The sequence below is a fragment of the Stomoxys calcitrans genome, chromosome 4 (assembly GCF_963082655.1).
Source record: "Stomoxys calcitrans chromosome 4, idStoCalc2.1, whole genome shotgun sequence".
Lineage (NCBI taxonomy): Eukaryota > Metazoa > Arthropoda > Insecta > Diptera > Muscidae > Stomoxys > Stomoxys calcitrans.
Genome location: NC_081555.1, coordinates 176,949,701 through 176,969,978, shown reverse-complemented (window position 1 = coordinate 176,969,978; position 20,278 = coordinate 176,949,701). Strand labels below are relative to the sequence as shown.

Genomic DNA, 20,278 nt, shown 5'->3' with positions numbered 1-20,278 from the left:
ACAACTCACGAGCAACTAGCAATTGCTGTCGTCTTCGTCTGCCAGCTGAAGGGTAGCCATCCAGTTTACTCTCAGAAATCGGCAATTTCGGGGTTGCCACAGATATTTTCATAACGGAAATTGTTTTTGGAGTGTATATGCATTAAAAAATTATTCTAAGCTATCGATTTAGCTCTCAAATTAATCACAATAGCAACAAATATTTGTCTATCTAGCCCCTGTCCCTATTATTTCACGCATAACTGTATAACAAAGTGTTAGAAATCTGCTGGAATTTAAGTGTTGCATACCGAACTTTTCCGAATAATTTCATAGGCTCAGAATATGTCCGATAGGAGACCAATTCAACAACAAAGAAGCATAACTTCAGAGAATTAGTTGACATTAAACTCATTTGAGGGCGAAGAAAATTATTTGCATAGATGGTATATTTCCTACAAAACGCTTTAAAGACGATTAGTTTCAAAATATCCATTGTTGGAAAAGTATTTGATAAAAAATTAATAAATAATTATTATTTCATTGTTTAAGTGTAGGCAGTAAAATTGAAAGGTTTCACAATGTAGAGAGATTTAAAAATATCTTAGTTGGCAGTACATGTTCATGTTGTCATCATAACTGGGACTTTATTATTATGATATTCTTTTGCCTTGTAAAGCTCATATTGTCGATTATCAACTTTTGATGAAACATATCAAACATTGAACTAAACTAAATGCATAATTTGCTTAAATGCTTATATCATTATCAAAAAAATTGGTATTTTTAACTTATTGTCAAAGAAAACTTCACCTTATATATTCTCTACAAGAATCGTTGTTGATTTCTTGCTCTACTCTTTTCCATAGGTAACGCAGGGATTTATTACTAACAGATGATTTGAATTTATTGGTTGATTACCAATAAAAATAAAATTTCATATCAGCTGATAAAAATAACGGATTGCATCTTACCCATATTTACCGGGCATCATGAATCTATTTATTAAAAATAGCCTTCTTAGAACACACTATTTCTTTTGGCACTTCGATCATTTGCTGCCTGCATATCAACAATGTTGGCATCTGCGATGTTGTGAATAACACCAACACCGTCACCTGTGCTACTGGTGTTATTCTTTGAATTTGTAGATCCACGCCGCCTCAGAACATGCCACATGGCCACTGGTTTCCTTAAGGATGATAACATCTGATGCCAGTGCCGTAAACCCTTGCCATTTGAACTGGAACAAGTGCTGCCGACAAAGACATGACCCAGGGGTGTTACGCTCGAATCATCCTCATCATTCGTTGTACCATACACCGTTAAGCGTATCTGTGCTGTTGTCAGACTTTGTGGCGGGAGACTGAATATAACGAATTCATTGAAAACCGGACAGCGATCCTTGCGTTTCAGTGAAGTGCGTTTCTTCAGAACCTTCTTGTCGTTGTTCATGAGATAGACCTGCCAATCAATTAGACACACACACCCACCCCCCAACCATTAAACATTAACCAAATATTTTGTACAAATGACCAAATCATTACCTTGACGAATATATTTTGAATGTCGTGCATAATATCCGGATTCCTTTTGCTCGGCACCCTCAGCTGTAGATTGCGAGCCTTGACCACAACTATGGTAATACGTTCGGCTGTCGGCAAATAGCTAAGGGAGAACATTATCTCACCCCATTGGGCATTTACTTTGCGTGAGTCTGTCAGTGGTATCCATGTTGTTATTGGCTTGGGCAACTCCCCAATTTCCATTTCTGCCTCACCTATAACAAATGGCATACTCTTTTATGTTGTGTATATGCTATGAAGACAAATTCGTGGAATATATCTTCTCAAAATACAGGATACAAACCTATCAATGTATGAGCATCCCCGTTGTGAAACAAGTGAAACCATAACGAATGCTTCGGATAGAGTTTACTCAGCCAGAAATGGAGTGATTCATTGTAGGTAGGTGTCTCAGAATCCTCCACAACCTGTTTAATGGTTTAAGGAGTTTTTATATTGCTCCTATAGAGGACACCAGGGTAGGCCATACTTACTTTTGTTTGCAAAGATCCAGTTTGGTCTGGCACTAGATAAACTCGAACAAATGTGTCTATAGCGTTCACCTTAAATGGTAATATTAGTCCTTTAGCTTCTATGATGTTAACTTGCAAATCGATACCCTGTGGTGTTATAGAATTTCTGAAATAAAAAAAAAACAATTTTTTAAGTGTATGTGTCCTTGAACAACTAATACAGACTTTGTGCTAAGCTAAATTTAGGATACTTCGTGAACGAACCCAAGACAAATCACTGGTTTAGACTTTAACACAAACCATTACGAGCTTTCCATTGACTCTAAATTTGAAACCCATGGAGTTTTTATTGAAGGTTGTCGCCTACTCAGACAACGTTTATGGAGGGAGGCAAATTTTTATTTACTATTATGGACCTAGTTTGAGGAGCGCTCAGAGTGTGGTTAGGTAACTAGCAATGGGATTAGCATTCATTTCAGAAAGGCAGACTTGCAAGGGCCTGACCTTTGATTGGTTGAAGCTGCCGCAATATTGCCAGGCTAAATACCTATGCGAAGTTTCTGGCCAGAAATTACATTGGAGTAGGAATGTCTCCTTCTGTTGGAAATCGATATGCAGAAGTTGGTGGATTTGGCCGGGATCCGTAAACTAGATGTTTACTTCTGTGGTTAGACCTTTTCTTACCCACGAATTTTTGGGCTGGAACAGTTCTCCAAGAGAGATGGTTATTACAGTTCACCATTGAAGAAGTACAGTCCAATGATGCCACCAGCCCCTAAACCGCACCAAACTGTGACTTTTTCTGGTTGCATTGGTAGCTCTTGCAACGCTTTTGGCTGATCTTCACTCGAAAATCGACCATTTTGCTTATTTACGTTCCCATTGAGCCAAAAATGAGCCTCGTCGTAAAATGGATGAAGGGCGCGATGAACTTTCTTAACAGAGCACGAAAAAAAACACGAAAATTGGTATAAAATTTGAGGGTCAAATAAACTGCGGGTACCCCCTGACCCAAAACCCACCCGAACGGACATGTTTAGCGATTAGAACAATATGGGTATCAAATGAAATGTATTTAAAAGTAGAATACGAACTTGGAATACAAATTTTACCCAAAGAGTTCGGGGCGTCCCCTACCCCCAAAAAACCCCCCAACAAGACACTTTCACCGCTTTGGGCATTATGGGTATCAAATGAATGGTATTTAAAAGTAGAGTAAGAATCTGATATAAAAATGTATTTCTTGGTGTCAGAGGGGCCTCTCCAACCACAAAACACCCCAACAGGGCATATTTAACAATTGGGATAATATGGATATCAAATGATAGGTATTTAAAAGTAGAGTAAGAATCTGATATAAAAATGTATTCCTTGGTGTCTGAGGCGTCTCCCTACCCCCGAAACCCCTCAACTGAAACGTATTTGGGAGTTGAGTACATAACTGTTAAAAGAATTTGGGGGTCCACCAACCCTTTAAAATCCCCAAAACGGGCATGAATGTCCAATGTTACAAAACGGGTATCAAATGAAAGTTCTTTGGGGGTTGAGTACGAATATGGTATACACATTTAGCAGAGTCTGGTACCGGTCCACCCACTAAATACCCTTCAATAGGAAGTGTAGTTCGATAGGTATAGTATGGGAACTGAAAGAAAGGTCTATGACAGTAGAGTTCGAATCTTATGTTGATATGAGGATCCAAGTACCTGGGTCACATCTTACCGTACAGCAGGACATGTACACCGCAGCAATAAAGGACTTAAATAAATGGTCTTTTGGGTCTTAGTGTGCTGTAGGCAGAATGCAGATTTGATCCCAGGAACACGAATACGAAGTCCGTTTTTGAGGCAAGGGCCTGTTGAAACACCTTCCCCCCACCCCCACCCCTCTTCCAACCTAGGCAATACGGGTGGTCATTATCTACTACATAATCGCTTTAATATTGTCATCATATGACCTCTCAGGCTCAAATTTGTAAAGTTGTTCTCAATACCGTTTGTTTGATATCCATATTGCCTAGGTTGGAGAACTTTCCCACAAGGAGGTCTTTTTAGCCTCTAGTTCCAAGCGCGGACTACAAATTCCTGATCCTGGGGTCTTTTAAAGGAAAGCACTGTGATATACGCAAACCGGGACGACCAATACTCCGATGGAAAACATCTCGAAACTAAGAGTCAGAGATTAGGGAAGGAGCACTGAAGATCGAGGCGATAGAAAATCAGTTTTAGTTAAATTTTTAATTGAAAAAATGTTCCTGGTATTTTTTTCTGTACTGTACTTACTTATCATAATGCAACCCCACACATAGATATCCTGTGATCTGTGTATATGTTGATTGATCGAAATCATTGTTATAATCCATAGATGCATAATCGGAATCCACAGATTCACAAGAAATGGCGCGTTCCAAATTGCCACCATCCAATGAAGTCATACTTCCCGAATTCAATGATGTCTGTGAGCTATTGCGACGCCAAAAACCGAATGGTGTATCTTCCTGCATCAACAAACGACTAAAGTTCCATGAAGAACCAGTGGCACCATTGATGCCTCCATTTTGCTGAACACCACCGCTACCACCACCAAATCCACTATAACCGAATTTGCGAAAAAGAAAATCTTCCGAAATCGTTTTTTGCAACATATGCGGTCCCTTTATTTTGCGAGCTACATGCGCAAATGGATTCCCCGGGTTGGGTAGATTCTGTGTTGGATTGTGGAACACGTTGGCCAAATTCTTCAAAGATATCGTCGGAGGCTCCTTATCGCTGGGCACCTCGGTTTGCGAAAATGAACGACTGCGAAAAGTAAAGGCAGCTGGACCATCATTAAAACGACTCTGGTCCCGTCTAAATGTGGGCGTAGACTCATATTTGGTTTCAATGAAGGGATTAGCAGGAATCGATGCTTCAGGTATATTATTGGTCATAGTATGGTTAGATAAGGCAGTGTTGGAATTTGTATTCGATAAAGTTTCTAGAAAAGGATTTGTGTTGTTTTGCGTCCGTGGCGAAAGTTTGTCTTCGGCTGCGGAGCCAATAAAGCTATTTGGATTGTCTTCCAGCGAAAAACCGTTTAGTAGAGGTGATGATTTTTTAACCACGGGTCGTGGTATAGCTGTAGCTGGTACATGATGGTTGCTACCGTTATGGCCATTGCTGGTTACATGATTCGCTAGCGGTTTCATCTTTGGAGGAGCTTCCAATGTTGGAATTTCCACTGAGCCCATACGTTTGGGCTTTGTGTGTAATATACTACATGGTCGAAATATGTCACTGTGTTCCAGATTCGATACCGCTGGACATTCATCGGTTAGTTGTAGAGAGAAGGTGACTATTTTCGGCTGGCTGTTTGGCACATTGTTCGGCACAGGCGGAGGTGTTGATACAAGAGAGGGCACCGGTGCTGGAGCCGGTCGCAAAGGTTGTGGTGGAATTTCCGCCTCATTCTGGGATAAATTCCATATTGGTGTTGTCGCATGTTTGGGCGAGTTTTGATGTTGTGTATTCTTACAGCTTTCCTTGTCCACTGTATCAAATCGTTTAAAGCTTCCACTCGAACTGAGTAATAGTTCGGATCCAGAATGAATCTGCAACAGAAGAATTTAATGTAGCTGAGATCTATATGTTATTTCAAAAGATATAGGTTAGATTAAAGTTGCTTTGTTAGTTCAGACTAAATGTGGACCAGGGCTATTCCTATTTGGATAGTAATTTAGAAAGTAGTAATGGCATATAGCATCCTGCTATATGGAAGCGAAATATGGGGCCAGACACTGCAGACGAAATGCCGGGCGAAATCCCTGTTCTCGGCATAGAAGGGCGGCTCTTATGGTCATGTCATCCTTTAGAACGGTGGCGGCGCCCACAGCCCTGCGGAGCCTGCAGACATGCAATAGCATCCTGCTATATGAGAGCGAAACAAGGGGACAGACAATGCAGACGAAATGCAGAGCGAAATTTCTGATCTCGACATAGATCGGCGGCTCTTATGGTCATATCATGGTCATATCTATCATCGAGGGGATTTCGGGGAAACTGACATCAGAGATGTGTAACTCGAGTACGAGCGTGTTAGCATTAAGTAGGAGGGACATGATATTTGACAATGTAGATATTGATGCTTCTAAAACTATGTTCAATAAGGAGCAATTAAGAATGGTAAAAAGTGGAGAATTATACTATATGATGAGCCGCAAAAAAATAAACCGGAAAGATAAAGATACACAATTGAAATTGATTTATGAATATCACGACTCAATGCAAGGTGGACATTTGGGTGTCAGAAAAACTGCATTGAAATCAAAACAGAGGTATATGAGTAAAATGATAAAACAGTACTTAATAAATTGCCCGAAATGCAAGTTAAATAAACAAACAAAACATACTAAAGGAAGATACATCATAACTGAAACCCCCGACACAAGCTTTGAGACAGTTGCAACAGGACCCTTTAGAATTTTTTGTAATTATAGGTATGTCCTAACGATACAGTGCGAGTTAACTAAGTACGTTGTAGTATATCCCATGGCCGAGATATATAGATTGCATTAAATACATGTTTAGTATGCCGTACCTAGGTTCGATGGAAAGGAATCATAGGGTATGGAATGAATTTCTCTAAAGCTACTCCAAAAACGATGAATGGCCCACTTGGGTACCTTATTTTGCTTTTGCATATAATATTTCTTGAAGAGTTATGTGGCCCAACGCCACTGTATTATGCACACAATACCTAAGATTCGACAATGGAAATACGCGACAGCAGCGAATAATCAACACCAAGAATGCGGCTAATGATGATATTTGGCAAATGTTGCAGCAACTTGGCAGCAGCTTACACTCCGCATGATGCAGTGACCGTTGATGAGCAGTTATTCCCATACAGAGGCCGCACCCGCTTCACACAATACATTCCACCGAAGCCTGCCAAGTACGGTATAAAGATATGGTGGTTGTGCGACTCAAAATTATTTTATCCTGTCAAAGGAATGATTTACTCTGGGAAATTGCCGGCCCAGGCACGAAAGGTGAATAAGGGGGAGAATGTTTCACTTCAACTTTCGGAGAGATATTTAAATACAGGTCGCAGATTTTATGCCGACAATTTTTTCACAACTTTGGATTTGGCGCATACTTTGATCAGAAAGAAAGCCGCATCTGTTCAAACAGTGCGCTCAAATAAGGCATGTTTGCCTCGGGAATTCCAAAAAAATCATACGTGTCCTGTCAACAGCACATTGTTTGGCTTCGTCGAAGGCGATATAGCTCTATGTTCATATGTGCCCAAGAAGAACAAAGCGGTAATTTTGCTATTTTGGATAACAACGCCAACGAATCGGGCATTGATACAATGTACCAGATGCTTGGCACATATGCATGTAAGCGCTCAACAAACCGCTGGCCGTTGGCCATGATCTATTGGGTTGCCCAAAAAGTAATTGCGGATTTTTTAAAAGAATGTAAATGCATTTTTAATAAAACTTAGAATGAACTTTAATCAAATATACTTTTTTTACACTTTTTTTCTAAAGCAAGCTAAAAGTAACAGCTTATAACTGACAGAAGAAAGAATGCAATTACAGAATCACAAACTGTGAAAAAATTTGTCAACGCCGACTATATGAAAAATCCGCAATTACTTTTTGGGCAACCCAATATCATATGGTGGACATTGCAGCATTAGTTGCATTTATTTCAGAGAGCGAGAGGAAACCAATAAAAAGAAGTAAAAGACGACGATCATTCCTACTGATGGTGACAAAAACAATTGGCACTACCAAACATAGAGGAACGAGCGCTGAACAACAGCATAACCGCATATCCAAGGATACGGCTTCAATGGAAACATTTGATATAAAGGAAAGAAACAACAATTATAATGTTCAAAAGCAGAATAACTACATAATTTTGTTATTTTTAGATATTGTCAAGACCGGCAGAAGGAGTTGCACCGTCGTTTGGGTCTAGAAAGAACGTGTCATGTCGCCTATGCCGTTCTGAGTACCAACGGCAGCGGAAATCAAGGGCCTATTGCCGTTCCTGTAACAATCCAGTTTGTGCAGAGCATTCAATACTTAAGCCTCGATGCTTCACCTGAACAGATAATATGTTGGACGAGGGACAATCTACACAATAATAGTTTATTAGGCTTCTTTCATACAAAACTCATAAAAAATTAATTCTAATATTCATTATTCATGTATAATTATGGTTTAAATCGGTCCATGTATATATATAGCTTCCATATAAACCGATCTTGGGTTTTGACTTCTTGAGCCTCTAGAGGGCGCAATTCTCGTCCGACTGATTGAGATTTTTCACGTAGTGTTTTGGTATCACCTCCAAAAACTGTGTTAAGTATGATTCAAATCGTTTCATAATCTGGTATAGCTGTCATATAAACCGATCTTGGATCTTGACTTCTTGAGCCTCTAGAGGGCGCAATTCTCATCCGATTTGACAAAAATTTTGTTCAACGGCTTCTCTCATGACCTTCAACATACGTGTCAAATATGGTCTGAATCGATAAATAGCTTGATACAGCTCGCATATAAACCTATCTCCCAATTTTGCTTCTTGAGCCCCTACAAAATTAAATGTCAAAATACTTATGCCACCCAACATTTTGATACTTGGCCTAAAATAAATATGAAGTTTTAAACTATACCATTTACTACGTTTAGTAATATTTGGAAATTTTAGTTTTATTTTTTAAAATTCAGTAAGCTTAACTGTTCAACATTTTGTTTGGCAAAATACTAATGCCGATTACTGTATGTTGAAGGTCATGAGAGAATTAGTTGTTGCGAGAGAAAAGAAAACAATTTACGCAAAATTTCAGTCAAATCGGAAAATAATTGCACCATCTAGAGGCTCAAGAAATCAAGATCCCATATCGGTTTATATGGCAGCTATATCAAAATATAGACCAATGTGGCCCATTTACAATCCCAACTGAATTACCCTAAGAAGAAGTATTTATACAAAATTTCAAGCGCCTAGCTTTAATGCTTCGGAAGTTAGCGTGCTTTCGACAGACAGATTGACGGACGGACATGCAAGATATATTCATTTACAGGTAGTGGCAGTTGCCCAACAACAAAATTTTTAGTGCACTATCTGTCAAAATCAATGACTAGTGCAACTCTGATTTTGTGTTTGTTACTAGTTCGCGTTTTTTAGTTGTTTGCATGTGTAATGGTTCTTAACTATAATGCACACTCACAACCAAAACTAGTTGACAGATAGTGCACTTCGCGATAAAAAATTTTACTCAGCTGTTTACGATACAGTACCTGTTAATTATGTCATGCGCACATGGCTAGATCGACTTAAAATGTCATGACGATCAATGATATTTATACTTGATGGGGTCTTGGGCGAGGTGTTACAAACGGTGTAATAACGAAATTAGGATACCTCCATCCTATGGAGGAGGGTATACAAATTACGCTATACAAGACACTAATACCATTGTGATCTTATATGGATCAAAATCATAAGAAATTATGAAAGCATATGGTGAAGTACTTGGATATTGGAAAATCCATCTTTTAATATATAAACCAATCTGCTTTTAAATAGAATATTTTTGTCATTTGAAACTTGGGATGTATGAGATACACATCCATTTTAACTTGGTTAAAAGCATTAAAACGCAACGCAAAGAACCTCCAGGCCAAAAGGTATCGGTAGCCAAACATGGAAAATCGCAACTTTGACGGAAATATCAAAAAGATAAATCTATCCCGAAACTTTATATAGGAAGGGAGAGTAAAAATGCAAAAGACTGAAGAGCTTAGGGAAGTTATTTTGGTTTGGCCACGGGATACTCTCTTCCACCTGAGTGCGTAGAACTACAAGTGATCAAATGCTATCCAACTTAGGCCTCTACGATAATTGTAACGACTGGGTATCTATTTAATATAGTTTTCATGAAACTTACCATATAACCATTCGGCTTAAACAATTTGTGGGCCGACAGTCCAATTTTCTCTTCCTTGTATGAACGTGACCATAGGGCTTGGCGATGTCCAAAATAGCGATATAACATCAAACCAAATACCACCAAACATAGTGCTATCAATATTGAGCTTGTGAGGGTCAATGACGATGATTCATCCATTTTTAAAATGCTCTTTCACACACTGCACGCCGAAATAGCCAAATGTGTCCCGTCAGCATGCTCCTCCTCTGGAAAACATTAAAAACACACACACACACAAACATTCACTAACATCAAGTAGACACCAAGCATAGGTGGAGAAAACTTCCGTTAGGTATTTAAAGAGATGACAAGGTGGATAAACACATTCCGGCCGTGCGCATCCCTTTGTAATTTAAAAATTTAATTTTGAAATCAATTCTGAAATGTATAAAAAGTTCGTGTTCATGATGGCTCGGTTAAACATTTCCTTAAATTAAATTATCATCATATGGGATCGACAGACAGCAGATGGACGGACAGCTAACACTCGTGTTTGTTTGCAGGCAGCATCGACAGCAACAGCATGGGATTGTATGGGGTGGCCGCTGGGTTGATTATGTGAAATGGAATTGTATCAATTTGCCTTCGTTTTCATATTGTTCTTGTAGGTTGAGACATGTCGACTCTTGTGGCATGGGGTGCTTTCATGTCGTATCACATTTCACCAAAGTGGATTGAAATGAGAAAATATTAAAAGAAAGTCATAAACATTTGCCATTCCAACCCGGTTATATGGTGAGGTCGGTCCCAGTGTTGGCTGACTGGCTAGTCGGTCACGAGGAATGCAGAGGGAGGGGATCACTTTGAGGAGGCTGACAGATCCCAATTGAATTTGAAATGTGATCTCAACCATTTCCACTTGAATGTTTGGGATTTATATAAAAATTCCACCAACAAAAATGGCCAAAAACAACATACACATTTACACCACAACAACTATACAAGGTATGGCTGAATCTTTACCCTGCAGGATTTTTGGGGTAAATTCACCCCTATTAACACAAATTACCGGCCATATCACCCGTCATTCTAGTCCATTGGGTGGTTGATTTAGCTTATTTTTTCTTTTCACTGAATAGATCGGTGAAAACACCGGTTTAAAAGTCTCTATGTTGGGGAGAGTTAATTTTTTTGTAATGCTCTTGTACAAACATTGCTCTGGGTGAGTTTTTTTCTGCTTAAACCGTTCTAATTTCAAACGAAACAGGTGAGCAAATATTTGACAAATGTTAATAATATGTGTTAAATGCTACAAAATTTTAATTATTTTTTACTATCTTTTTACAATCGATAAATGATGGCCAGGGCACAACATAGAAACACGATTTATTTAATGAAAACACGATATTTAAAAATTAAAAAATAATTTAAAGTTTTAAATAAATTTTTGTGCTACCATATGATGAGAGGTATGCCAATTTCGTCATTCCTTTTGTAACAACTTGAAATATGCGTCTAAGCCCCCATAAAATATATATATTCTTGATCGTCAAGACATTTTAAGTCGATCTAGCCATTTCCGTTCGTCCATCTGTCGAAAGTTCGCTAACTTTCGAAGGAGTAAAGCTAGACGTTCAAAATTTTGCACAAATATATCTTACTAGCTGGCCCGGGCCCGCTCCGCCGCGCCTTCTTTTACTTTATATGGAAGAAAAGTTTCCTTGGAATATTTATTTTCGACAATTAAAGAGTTTTTAGTAAAATACCATGCTACGAAATAGTATATCGCTTGACTAACACTTTAACAATATAAGTGCCTTGGTCCAAATCTCATATGATCTTTATTGGTCTACGAATTTAAGTTTGGATGTAAGGTGTACTCCACTCTTAAAATACTTTATTTCAGCCCGCTACTCTCATGATATCTGATTTAGGGGTGTTTTCGGGGGTGCGGTGGTCCCCCAGGCACTTGGCCGTGAAAAAATATCAGCATCGTACTCTTCTTTCAAAAACCATTTATTTAAACCCCATATTGCCATTGGTTTAGGGGAGTTTACACGATGAGGCGTCCCCCAAACACATGGCCCAAAATAGATTATCAAATTCGTTTTCTAATTTTAAATACCACATATTGGCATGGTCGAAAATTTTTTACCCTTTGCGGGGTGTTTTGGGGAAGGGGTGATTCCCTAAATACATGGTCCTCATAGACACTTTTCCCGAATATTGATATCAGATTTGTGCTTTACTGCCAAAGACCTTTCATTTGAGCCCCATGTGGCTATGGTCGTAAATGTGTCCCCTTTGTGGGAGGTTTTTGGGGAGAGGCGGCCCCCAAACGCTTGGTCTCATATTTGGATATCAGATTCGAATTCTATACTCAAATACCTTTTATTTAAGCCCCATATTCCCATGGTTAGTAAATAAGTCCTGTTTTGGGGAAGGGGTGGACCCCCAGAAGCGTGGTCCCACATTTGGATATCAGATTCGTATTCTACTCGCAAATACCTTTCATTTGAGTCCCATATGTCCGATTTAGGGGTGTTTGGGGGTTGGGGTGGTCCCCCTAGCACTTGGTTTGACAAATGGATATCAGATACGTTTTCTTATCTTAAATACCTTTCATTTGAGTTCCATATTGTCGTGATTGGTCTAAATATATGTTTGGTAGGTTTTAGGGTTGGCTGGCCCCCCTAGGTACCCCATCCGAAATTTGGATACCAAATTTTTATTTTTAAGGTATTATAGGAGAGCACACAAAAGTTCGCTTAAATCACACCACCCATCTCCGAGATCTGGTGTTTCTGAAAATTAGGGTAATTGGGAGGGTCCGCCCACCCCTTCAGATATCAAAAAATTTAGTACCCTATTTTCACCACAGGATCATTATGCACCATCTGTGAAAATTTCAAGAATATCGGTTCAGCCGTTTCTGAGTCTATAAGGAACACACAAACATACAAACAAACAAACAAACACAAATTGATTTTTATATATAAGATTAGTGTATTTCGGTTGGGATTGTAAATGGGTCAAATCGGCTGAAGTTTTATATAGCTGTCATATAAACCGATCATGGGTCTTGACTTCTTTGGCCTCTAGAGGGAGCAATTCTTATCAGACTTGGCTTAAATTTTGCAAATGGTGTTTAAGTAACACTGTGCTAAGTATGATTCAAATCGGTTCATAACCTGATATAGCTGCCGTATAAACCGATTTTGGGTCTTGACTTCTTGAGCTTGTAGAGCGCACAATTCTTATCCAATTTGGGTGAAACATTTCACATAACGTTGAGGAATGACTTCCAACAATTGTACGAAGTATGGTCGTAATCGGTTGATAACCTGTTATAGCAGCCATATAGACCGATTTCCCAATTTGACAATTTGAACCACTGGTTTGCCTCAAATTTTGGAGGTGGTATTTTTCTATGGCTTCTAACAGCTTTAAGAAGTACAGTCCATATCGGTGAATAACTTGATGTAGCTCATATATATATATATATATATATATATATATATATATAAATAAATATATATATATATATATATATATATATATATATATATATATATATATGTGTATATATATATATATATATATATATGTGTATATATATATATATATATATATATATATATATATATATATATATATATATATATATATATATATATATATATAAATATATATATATGAAAAAGTCATTCAAAGAACTTGATCCATGGTGGAGGGTATATAAGATTCAGCCCGGCCGAACTTTCCACGCTTTTACTTGTTTTGAATTAATACTAAATTGTTTTGTTTTTTGTGCTTGTGATTTTTATGTAAAAAACAAAAGTCGTAAAAAAATTAAAAAAATATATGATTTTAATTAGCAATTATTAACAAATTTTCCTAACAGGTGAAGTGATGTGTTTGTCTAGACCGGGGAAATGACGGGTTTTTTTAAACCGTTGAAGTGATGAGTTTTTTAAACCAGTGAACCGATTTTATGTCGTTAAAATCACCGAATTTTTAAAACAGTGAAATGACCAGTATTTTAAACCGATGCAATTACCTGTTCAACATTATTAGTCCCTAGGTATGACATCCTAGCAGGACTTTGAATCGGTGCCAAACTGGTGATTCACCAGTTTTCAGTGACCAGTGACCGGTGCTCTGACTATCCAAATTACCGGTGATTTTTATATTGGCATGTCGTACCTAGGGACCAATAATTTTGAACCGGTCATTATCATCGACGGTGGAATTGCTTCTAAAAAAATTAAAAAATAATTAAAATTTTGTACTATTTACATTAAGAAAATATTTGCGCACTTACTTTTTTGTATGCGACTTTCGTTTAAAATTAGAATATAGACTGAAAAAATTTGTCAAACTGCAGCGAAGCAAAAAAACACCAACTTCTCCGCGCACGGTTTAAGTTGTTGTTCTATTTTGGTACGCTTTGATCAAAGAAAAAAAAACTCACTCAGAGTAACGCCGTTGTTTGTTGATTTTTTTATAAAACGATGCGGGTCCAACAAAAAGCACCAAAAACAACGAATGCGTACTTATGAAAAAAACGAACTGTCCTCAACAGTTTATTCTGCAAAAAGAAAAATACCCCAAAGCGGGCACGCAATGGACTAAAATTACTGGTAATTTATGTTATTAGGGGTGAATTTACGCCAAATTTCCTGCAGGGATGCCAATTTAAAAATCACCGGTCATATGGATAGTCAGGGGACCTGTCACTGGTCACTGAAAATCGGTGAAATCGCCAATTTGGGATCGGTCCAAAGTCCTGCAGGGTATGATTTGACAGAAAAACTAAAGTGCACACACACACACTATATCATGCTGATTTATACACCACTATTCGTGACTCTTCGTGAAATTGTTTATTGGATTTGTTTTTATTATTTTGCTCGTTTCTTTTACACTCGCTGCCCAGCACATCGGCAGAAGATACAAACGGTCAGAGCCAACACACAACCCCATACATTACGGCACACATAGAGCGAACAAAACTTCTGCAACTGTATGCAAGCTGCAATTACACGTGCAAATAACGAGCAAAGAATGTTTTGGGCGGTGGAAAAAGAGGTGCTTGCTTACTCATTGCATATAAGGGGCAAAGTTTTTGTAATCACGATCTGTTGAGTGTCCGTGGAAATCCACACTGTCTCCTTCGTTTTATACGTCTTGAGAAAATGGTAATTTAGATAAATTTTATATTTTCAATGTAAGACTGATTAAAAAGTTACAGCGGTCAAAAAAAGTATTCATCATTCATTGTTTTTTTTTTTAATAAGTCTACAAAAGACAATTGGAATAAAAACATATTAAACTAATGATGCAGTAGTGCTTGTGTGATATATATGTACACAATTTCATTGTTTTTAAAGAAAAAAATAGTATTTATTGGAACAAAAAGGGCCATTTTACAGCTGAACACAAAAAATTAAACAAAAAAAGTATTCATCATTGCAAAAAAACAAAAAAATAAATAACATAATTTAAAAAAATTAATACTTTGTTATTCGACCACCGCGTCTTATAACTTCTTTTAAACGGTTTGACATCGATTGGACTAATTTAGCGGTTATATTTTGGTCTATATTAGTCCATTCCTCCATTATCACCTGTTGCATTTGACTCTTGCTCGAAAAATTGCGCGTTCTCAATTTGCGTTCGAGATGTTCCCAAAGATGTTCAATTGGGTTCAAGTCGGGACTTTGAGGAGGAGTTTTAATGACTTTGGGGCAGTTATACAGCATCCACATCTTGGTATTTAAAGCAGAATGTTTGGGGTCATTATCTTGATAATATTGAAAGTTATTACCAAGCCCAAGTTTTACAGCACTATCTTTTAAATTCCTCTTTAAAATGTCAATGTAATACTTATGATCCATTACTCCATTAATAATTTCAAGATTTCCCGCTCCTGAAGCCGCCATACACCCCCAAACCATTAAACCACCTCCACCATGTTTTAGAGTAGCAACTGTGTTTCGTTCTTCAAGCTCTGTATTTGGTTTTCTGTACACTATGACCTTTCCATCGCACCCAAAAAGATTAAACTTGCTCTCGTCTGCAAAAATGACTGTTTTCCAAAATGATTCGGGCTGTTTTACATACATTTTTGCGAAGTTTAGCCTTTTCACTCGGTTTATTTTATTTATAAAGGGCTTCTTACGTGCAGTTCTTCCTCTGTAACTATGCCTTTTGAGTGTATTTCGAATTGTTTGTGTAGTAACTTCCTTCCCTAAATATTCCATAGTGTTTTTACGAAGAATGGTCGCATTTGTCTTCGGAGTTTTCTGAACTTGCCGCACTAGCCAACGCACATCTCCAACTGAAAGTGCTTTTGGTCGACCAGATCTTGGTTTATTGTCAACAGTTTTCGTTTCTGTCCACTTTCTGATGATGGATTGTATAGTAGATCGTGGTCTATTTAATATTTCACTGATAGTTTTTTGAGTTAAACCATTCCTGTGGTGTTTTATTATCAAAACTTTTACCTCATCAGAAACCTCGTTTTGCTTACGACCCATTTTGACAAAAACTATATTTTCAAAGAAATTAAATATTTGCTGTCAAGGGCAAAGCCTCCTTTACTAAATAAAACAGAAAAGGGGGATTCCCAAATAATATTTGAATTTGACTTTGTTGATAGCACATCAATGATGAATACTTTTTTTGTTCTGTTTTTGGTGTTATTATATAAAATTGCATTTTTTGCGCTAATTAAATTTATTTTTTGAATTTATTTTAAAACATATTACGAAAAATAAACTATTGCATAAAACTGCATTATTTGTTTACTTTAAATTTTCTTCAATTACCCAAAATAAGTGAATTTATTATCAATTTTGCTAATGATGAATACTTTTTTAGACCGCTGTATGTAAATACATCGTAGAAGGCATTCGTATATAATCGGCGATTTTGTGCATGAAATAGAAGAGTCCTTGAACGCCAAGGGTAGGCGTTGGTTGGTATCAAACGTTGGGTGTATTAGGCAACCATTATTTTAGCGTTGTCTCCTGCTGATCAACATGGAATTTGTGTGCGTGTGTGTATACATGTGCGTACATAAGCAGATAAAATGCGAGAAAGAAGACATCAAAAAGAGAATGCAAACAGAAATCTGTCATCTTAATACCGTCAAACCTGGCGGGCTGTTAACAGCTGTTCGCGTGGGACCACCTTTTTAAATCCGCTTTGATTGGGGACTTAGGAGCCCCTGTCAATATATGAGAGTTCTATTCCATCTTCGGGCTTATGTTGGTTGTATATAAAGGGTTATTTTTTATGAGCTAAGTTTTTTGGGGTGGCAGAACAAGTTGATAATTGTGTCCAAACGTCATCTTTGAAGGTGTTTAAAGTATACTCTGCTTTTTAAACATGGAGTAACAAGCAACGATAGAAAAACGTCGAAATTTATTATCAAAATTCGTGCTCTGTGACAAACAACTCTATGGAAATGCAGTGTTTTATCGAAAAATTGTGTTCAGCGATTAGGTTAACAAAATTGTTGCATCTGGAGTGAACAACCACATTCCGTACAAGAGTTACAGTAGATTACGAATATAGCCAGGAAATAGGAATACGCTTTATATTTTATTTATAACGGAAGGGGGCGGACCCTCCACCGTTACCCCAAAAACTCCACCCAAAATCAAAAGTGGACCGATAAGGACAATATGGGTAACAAATGAAAAGTATGCGGGAGTAAATGACGAATCTGGAATACAAATTCATGTCGAAGTATAGGGAGTTTTCAGTGCAAAGTGCCGGTGGCCGTCCCAGCCCCAAAACACCCTCCAAACGGTTCATATGTATCAGCCATGGTAATATGGGGCTCAAATTAAAGAGATTTGAAAGTGCAGCACGAATTTGATATCCATATTTGAGTCGAAATGTCTGGGGTGCCATCCCTCCCCTAAAGAGCACTTCTCATTACCCTAATTTTTAAAAACACCAGGAACCGAGCAGAGAAAATCTTCTCACACACCAATGAGTGCTTTCAGATTCAAGTTTAATTAAATTATTAAATTATTATTAAAACATCACCGATTATATATATTCTGAAAATCAGAGAAAGTGTACCGTGCTAAAAAAAACCATAATGTCCCTGCAGTGTGGTTCATCCATAATTCGCCTCTTGTTCCGAATTTCTTGAAGACTTGGTCGAAAGTAAATACATTACAGAGATTCGGACAGAGATAGGTTTCAAAGTCTTAAGGCCGGTGTAATGGCCGTTTTAATCAGCCAATCAATTGTAAAGCGTTGCCATTCAACTATTTGTAGTTGGTAGTAAATAAATCAATTAGGCAACATCCGGTCACTATTATAAGTTATTTTAACTTGTCTTATTTATACCACCCATGACTGATTTATTTCATTATTTTAACGGAATCAAATGGAAAAATAACTGAAAACATATAATGGCAATTGCCATTTTAAAGTGGTCTGTGATGATATTTCCTTAAATTGTTGTTGTTTTTTTTTTTTGCTGCGAAGAAAGTTGTTAACCCAATTGTCACAATTTTTGGGGTTACTATGTTGGGGCAGGCAGACTGTCGGCGACATGCATACGAGTATGCATCCTCCTCACTACAAATTGGGGAAATGACAAATTGGCTTGAACTTTTCTTGAACAAGTGCCAAAGGAGAACCATGTTCAACACCATGTTTATGTACGTATGGCAGAGATGATGTCATCGGCAACAGCTTAAAATGGTGCTTAAATATGCCGACAAAATGCGGAAGCTGACAAGAAGATAAATATTAACGGTTGTATTCACAAAACTTAATGAAGCCTTAAAATAGGTTTCTTTGACAGTCTCATAAAGGAAATCTGTCAAATTAACCTATTTCAAAGTTATATTCAGTTTTGTAAATACCGGTGTAACTGAAATTGTTGAAAGGAATTGGGAACCGGAATAGCAAATTTTAATTGTGAGAAAAATCTAATGAACTTCTAAAGGCGTAAGAGGTCGGATTCAAAATTTAAATTCATAAATTTTAATTAATTTTTTTTTCAAATTCCTATTATGACCAGATATTGTCTTAGATATCCTTTTCACAGGGAAATGGTGTAATGTTTTATTTTTTTTTATTTCAAGGAGCCTTGTTATGATTGTATGTCTGTAAGTACAAATACCTAAATACCAGTCTATCAATGTTTGGTCCCTCAACACAAAAATGGTGGCAAAGTGAACAAACGGAAAAAATAAAGACCAGAAAGTAAAAGCAACAAATGCAACGACAAAAGAAAGATGTTTTTCACTTTGCACGTCCCCTAAGTAGAACATTGACTGTTATTAGAACTTTGACACAGTTTGGGGTTTCCAAACTCATATACAACAATTTGATTCCAAGCCGAGTGCATCAGTGAGTGCAATCAATCCCCCTACTTAACCAAACACACACACACATCACGCTGCCAAACAAACGAAACCGCAACCATTCTCCGTCAACATTGACAACAAAACAGACGAAAAAGAAAATAATATGCATTTCCCATGTCTATTCAATATTCATGTGAATGTATGACACACACACACACACACACACAGATATGCGTATAATGCAAACATAGGTACATCCAAACATCAGAGTATATTATCATGTTCATTTTGGCTAAGTACATGTGTGTGTTTGTGTATATTCGAGTAGAAGAGAGACATTATACTAACTTGTTTGTTTCTTTTGAGACATACGATTTGCATCCTCTTAACAAGAATAAAATCCTATACAAGCGCACACACACACACACACACACATGCCAAAGAACAAGGAAGGACTGCCGAGAAAGAAATCCAGGTCAATTTGTTTAATCACTTTTTACATCACACAAGCACGAACACACACCCCACTCAAAAGCACCACAATAGGGATCCATACACCAGCATATTATTTGTTGACTTTTTGCAAAGTCCTTAGACATCATTGATGTTCAATGCTTTCAAATTGTTTTTGTTTTTCTAATTTATCACAACTAAATAAAATCAGCGAGAAGAGAATTTTTGCAGAATGTTCCCATTTTTAGCCGTATGAACTTTTTATTTGAAAACAATAAAATCATTTTTTTTTCTTTTTATACATTGCTAATCAGGAACTAACCTACTCTGCTTGTATGCTTTGTACTCAACCACGTCCGTTACCACTTTCTATACGTTCCGTTATCCGAATATCCCGTTATCTACTGTCATTCGAAGCACAAGAAAATTCACATTAACCTCCCGCAAAACAAGGAAGTTTTATTTACATTGCGTACACTCTTGTCAGAGATTTCTTCTCCACCCCTGCCAATTCGTCATGGGGAAAATGTGTTGT

The 20,278-nt window shown here is 37.4% G+C and overlaps 1 protein-coding gene across 4 annotated transcripts; it reads right to left on the bottom strand.

Annotated features, from left to right (window-relative positions):
- Positions 1–587: 587 nt before the first annotated feature.
- On the bottom strand, positions 588–20,278 carry LOC106082023 (uncharacterized). 4 transcript variants are annotated; one of them, XM_013244324.2, is made up of 7 exons: positions 20,066–20,278; positions 9,965–10,212; positions 4,300–5,606; positions 2,039–2,183; positions 1,849–1,972; positions 1,527–1,759; positions 588–1,443 (listed from the first exon to the last, which is right to left on the bottom strand). In XM_013244324.2, exons 2-7 carry the CDS (start codon positions 10,142–10,144, stop codon positions 1,000–1,002), a joined length of 2,433 nt encoding a protein of 810 aa, XP_013099778.2. In that variant the 5' UTR covers positions 10,145–10,212; positions 20,066–20,278; the 3' UTR covers positions 588–999. The 4 variants fall into 4 exon arrangements, with proteins under 4 accessions (XP_013099778.2, XP_013099781.2, XP_013099780.2 ...); XM_013244327.2 differs by having other exon boundaries at positions 20,070–20,278; XM_013244326.2 differs by lacking the exon at positions 20,066–20,278 and adding an exon at positions 19,814–19,876.

What these genes read in the sequence shown, in the direction of transcription:
- LOC106082023 (XM_013244324.2), bottom strand. Translation starts at nt 10,144, where the DNA reads ATGGATGAATCATCGTCATTGACCCTCACAAGCTCAATATTGATAGCA. An exon ending in GTGGGGTTGCATTATGATAA is followed by an intron (nt 2,184 to 4,299) that starts GTAAGTACAGTA and finishes TTTTTATTTCAG; the next exon opens with AAATTCTATAACACCACAGG. An exon ending in GGATGCTCATACATTGATAG is followed by an intron (nt 1,760 to 1,848) that starts GTTTGTATCCTG and finishes CATTTGTTATAG; the next exon opens with GTGAGGCAGAAATGGAAATT.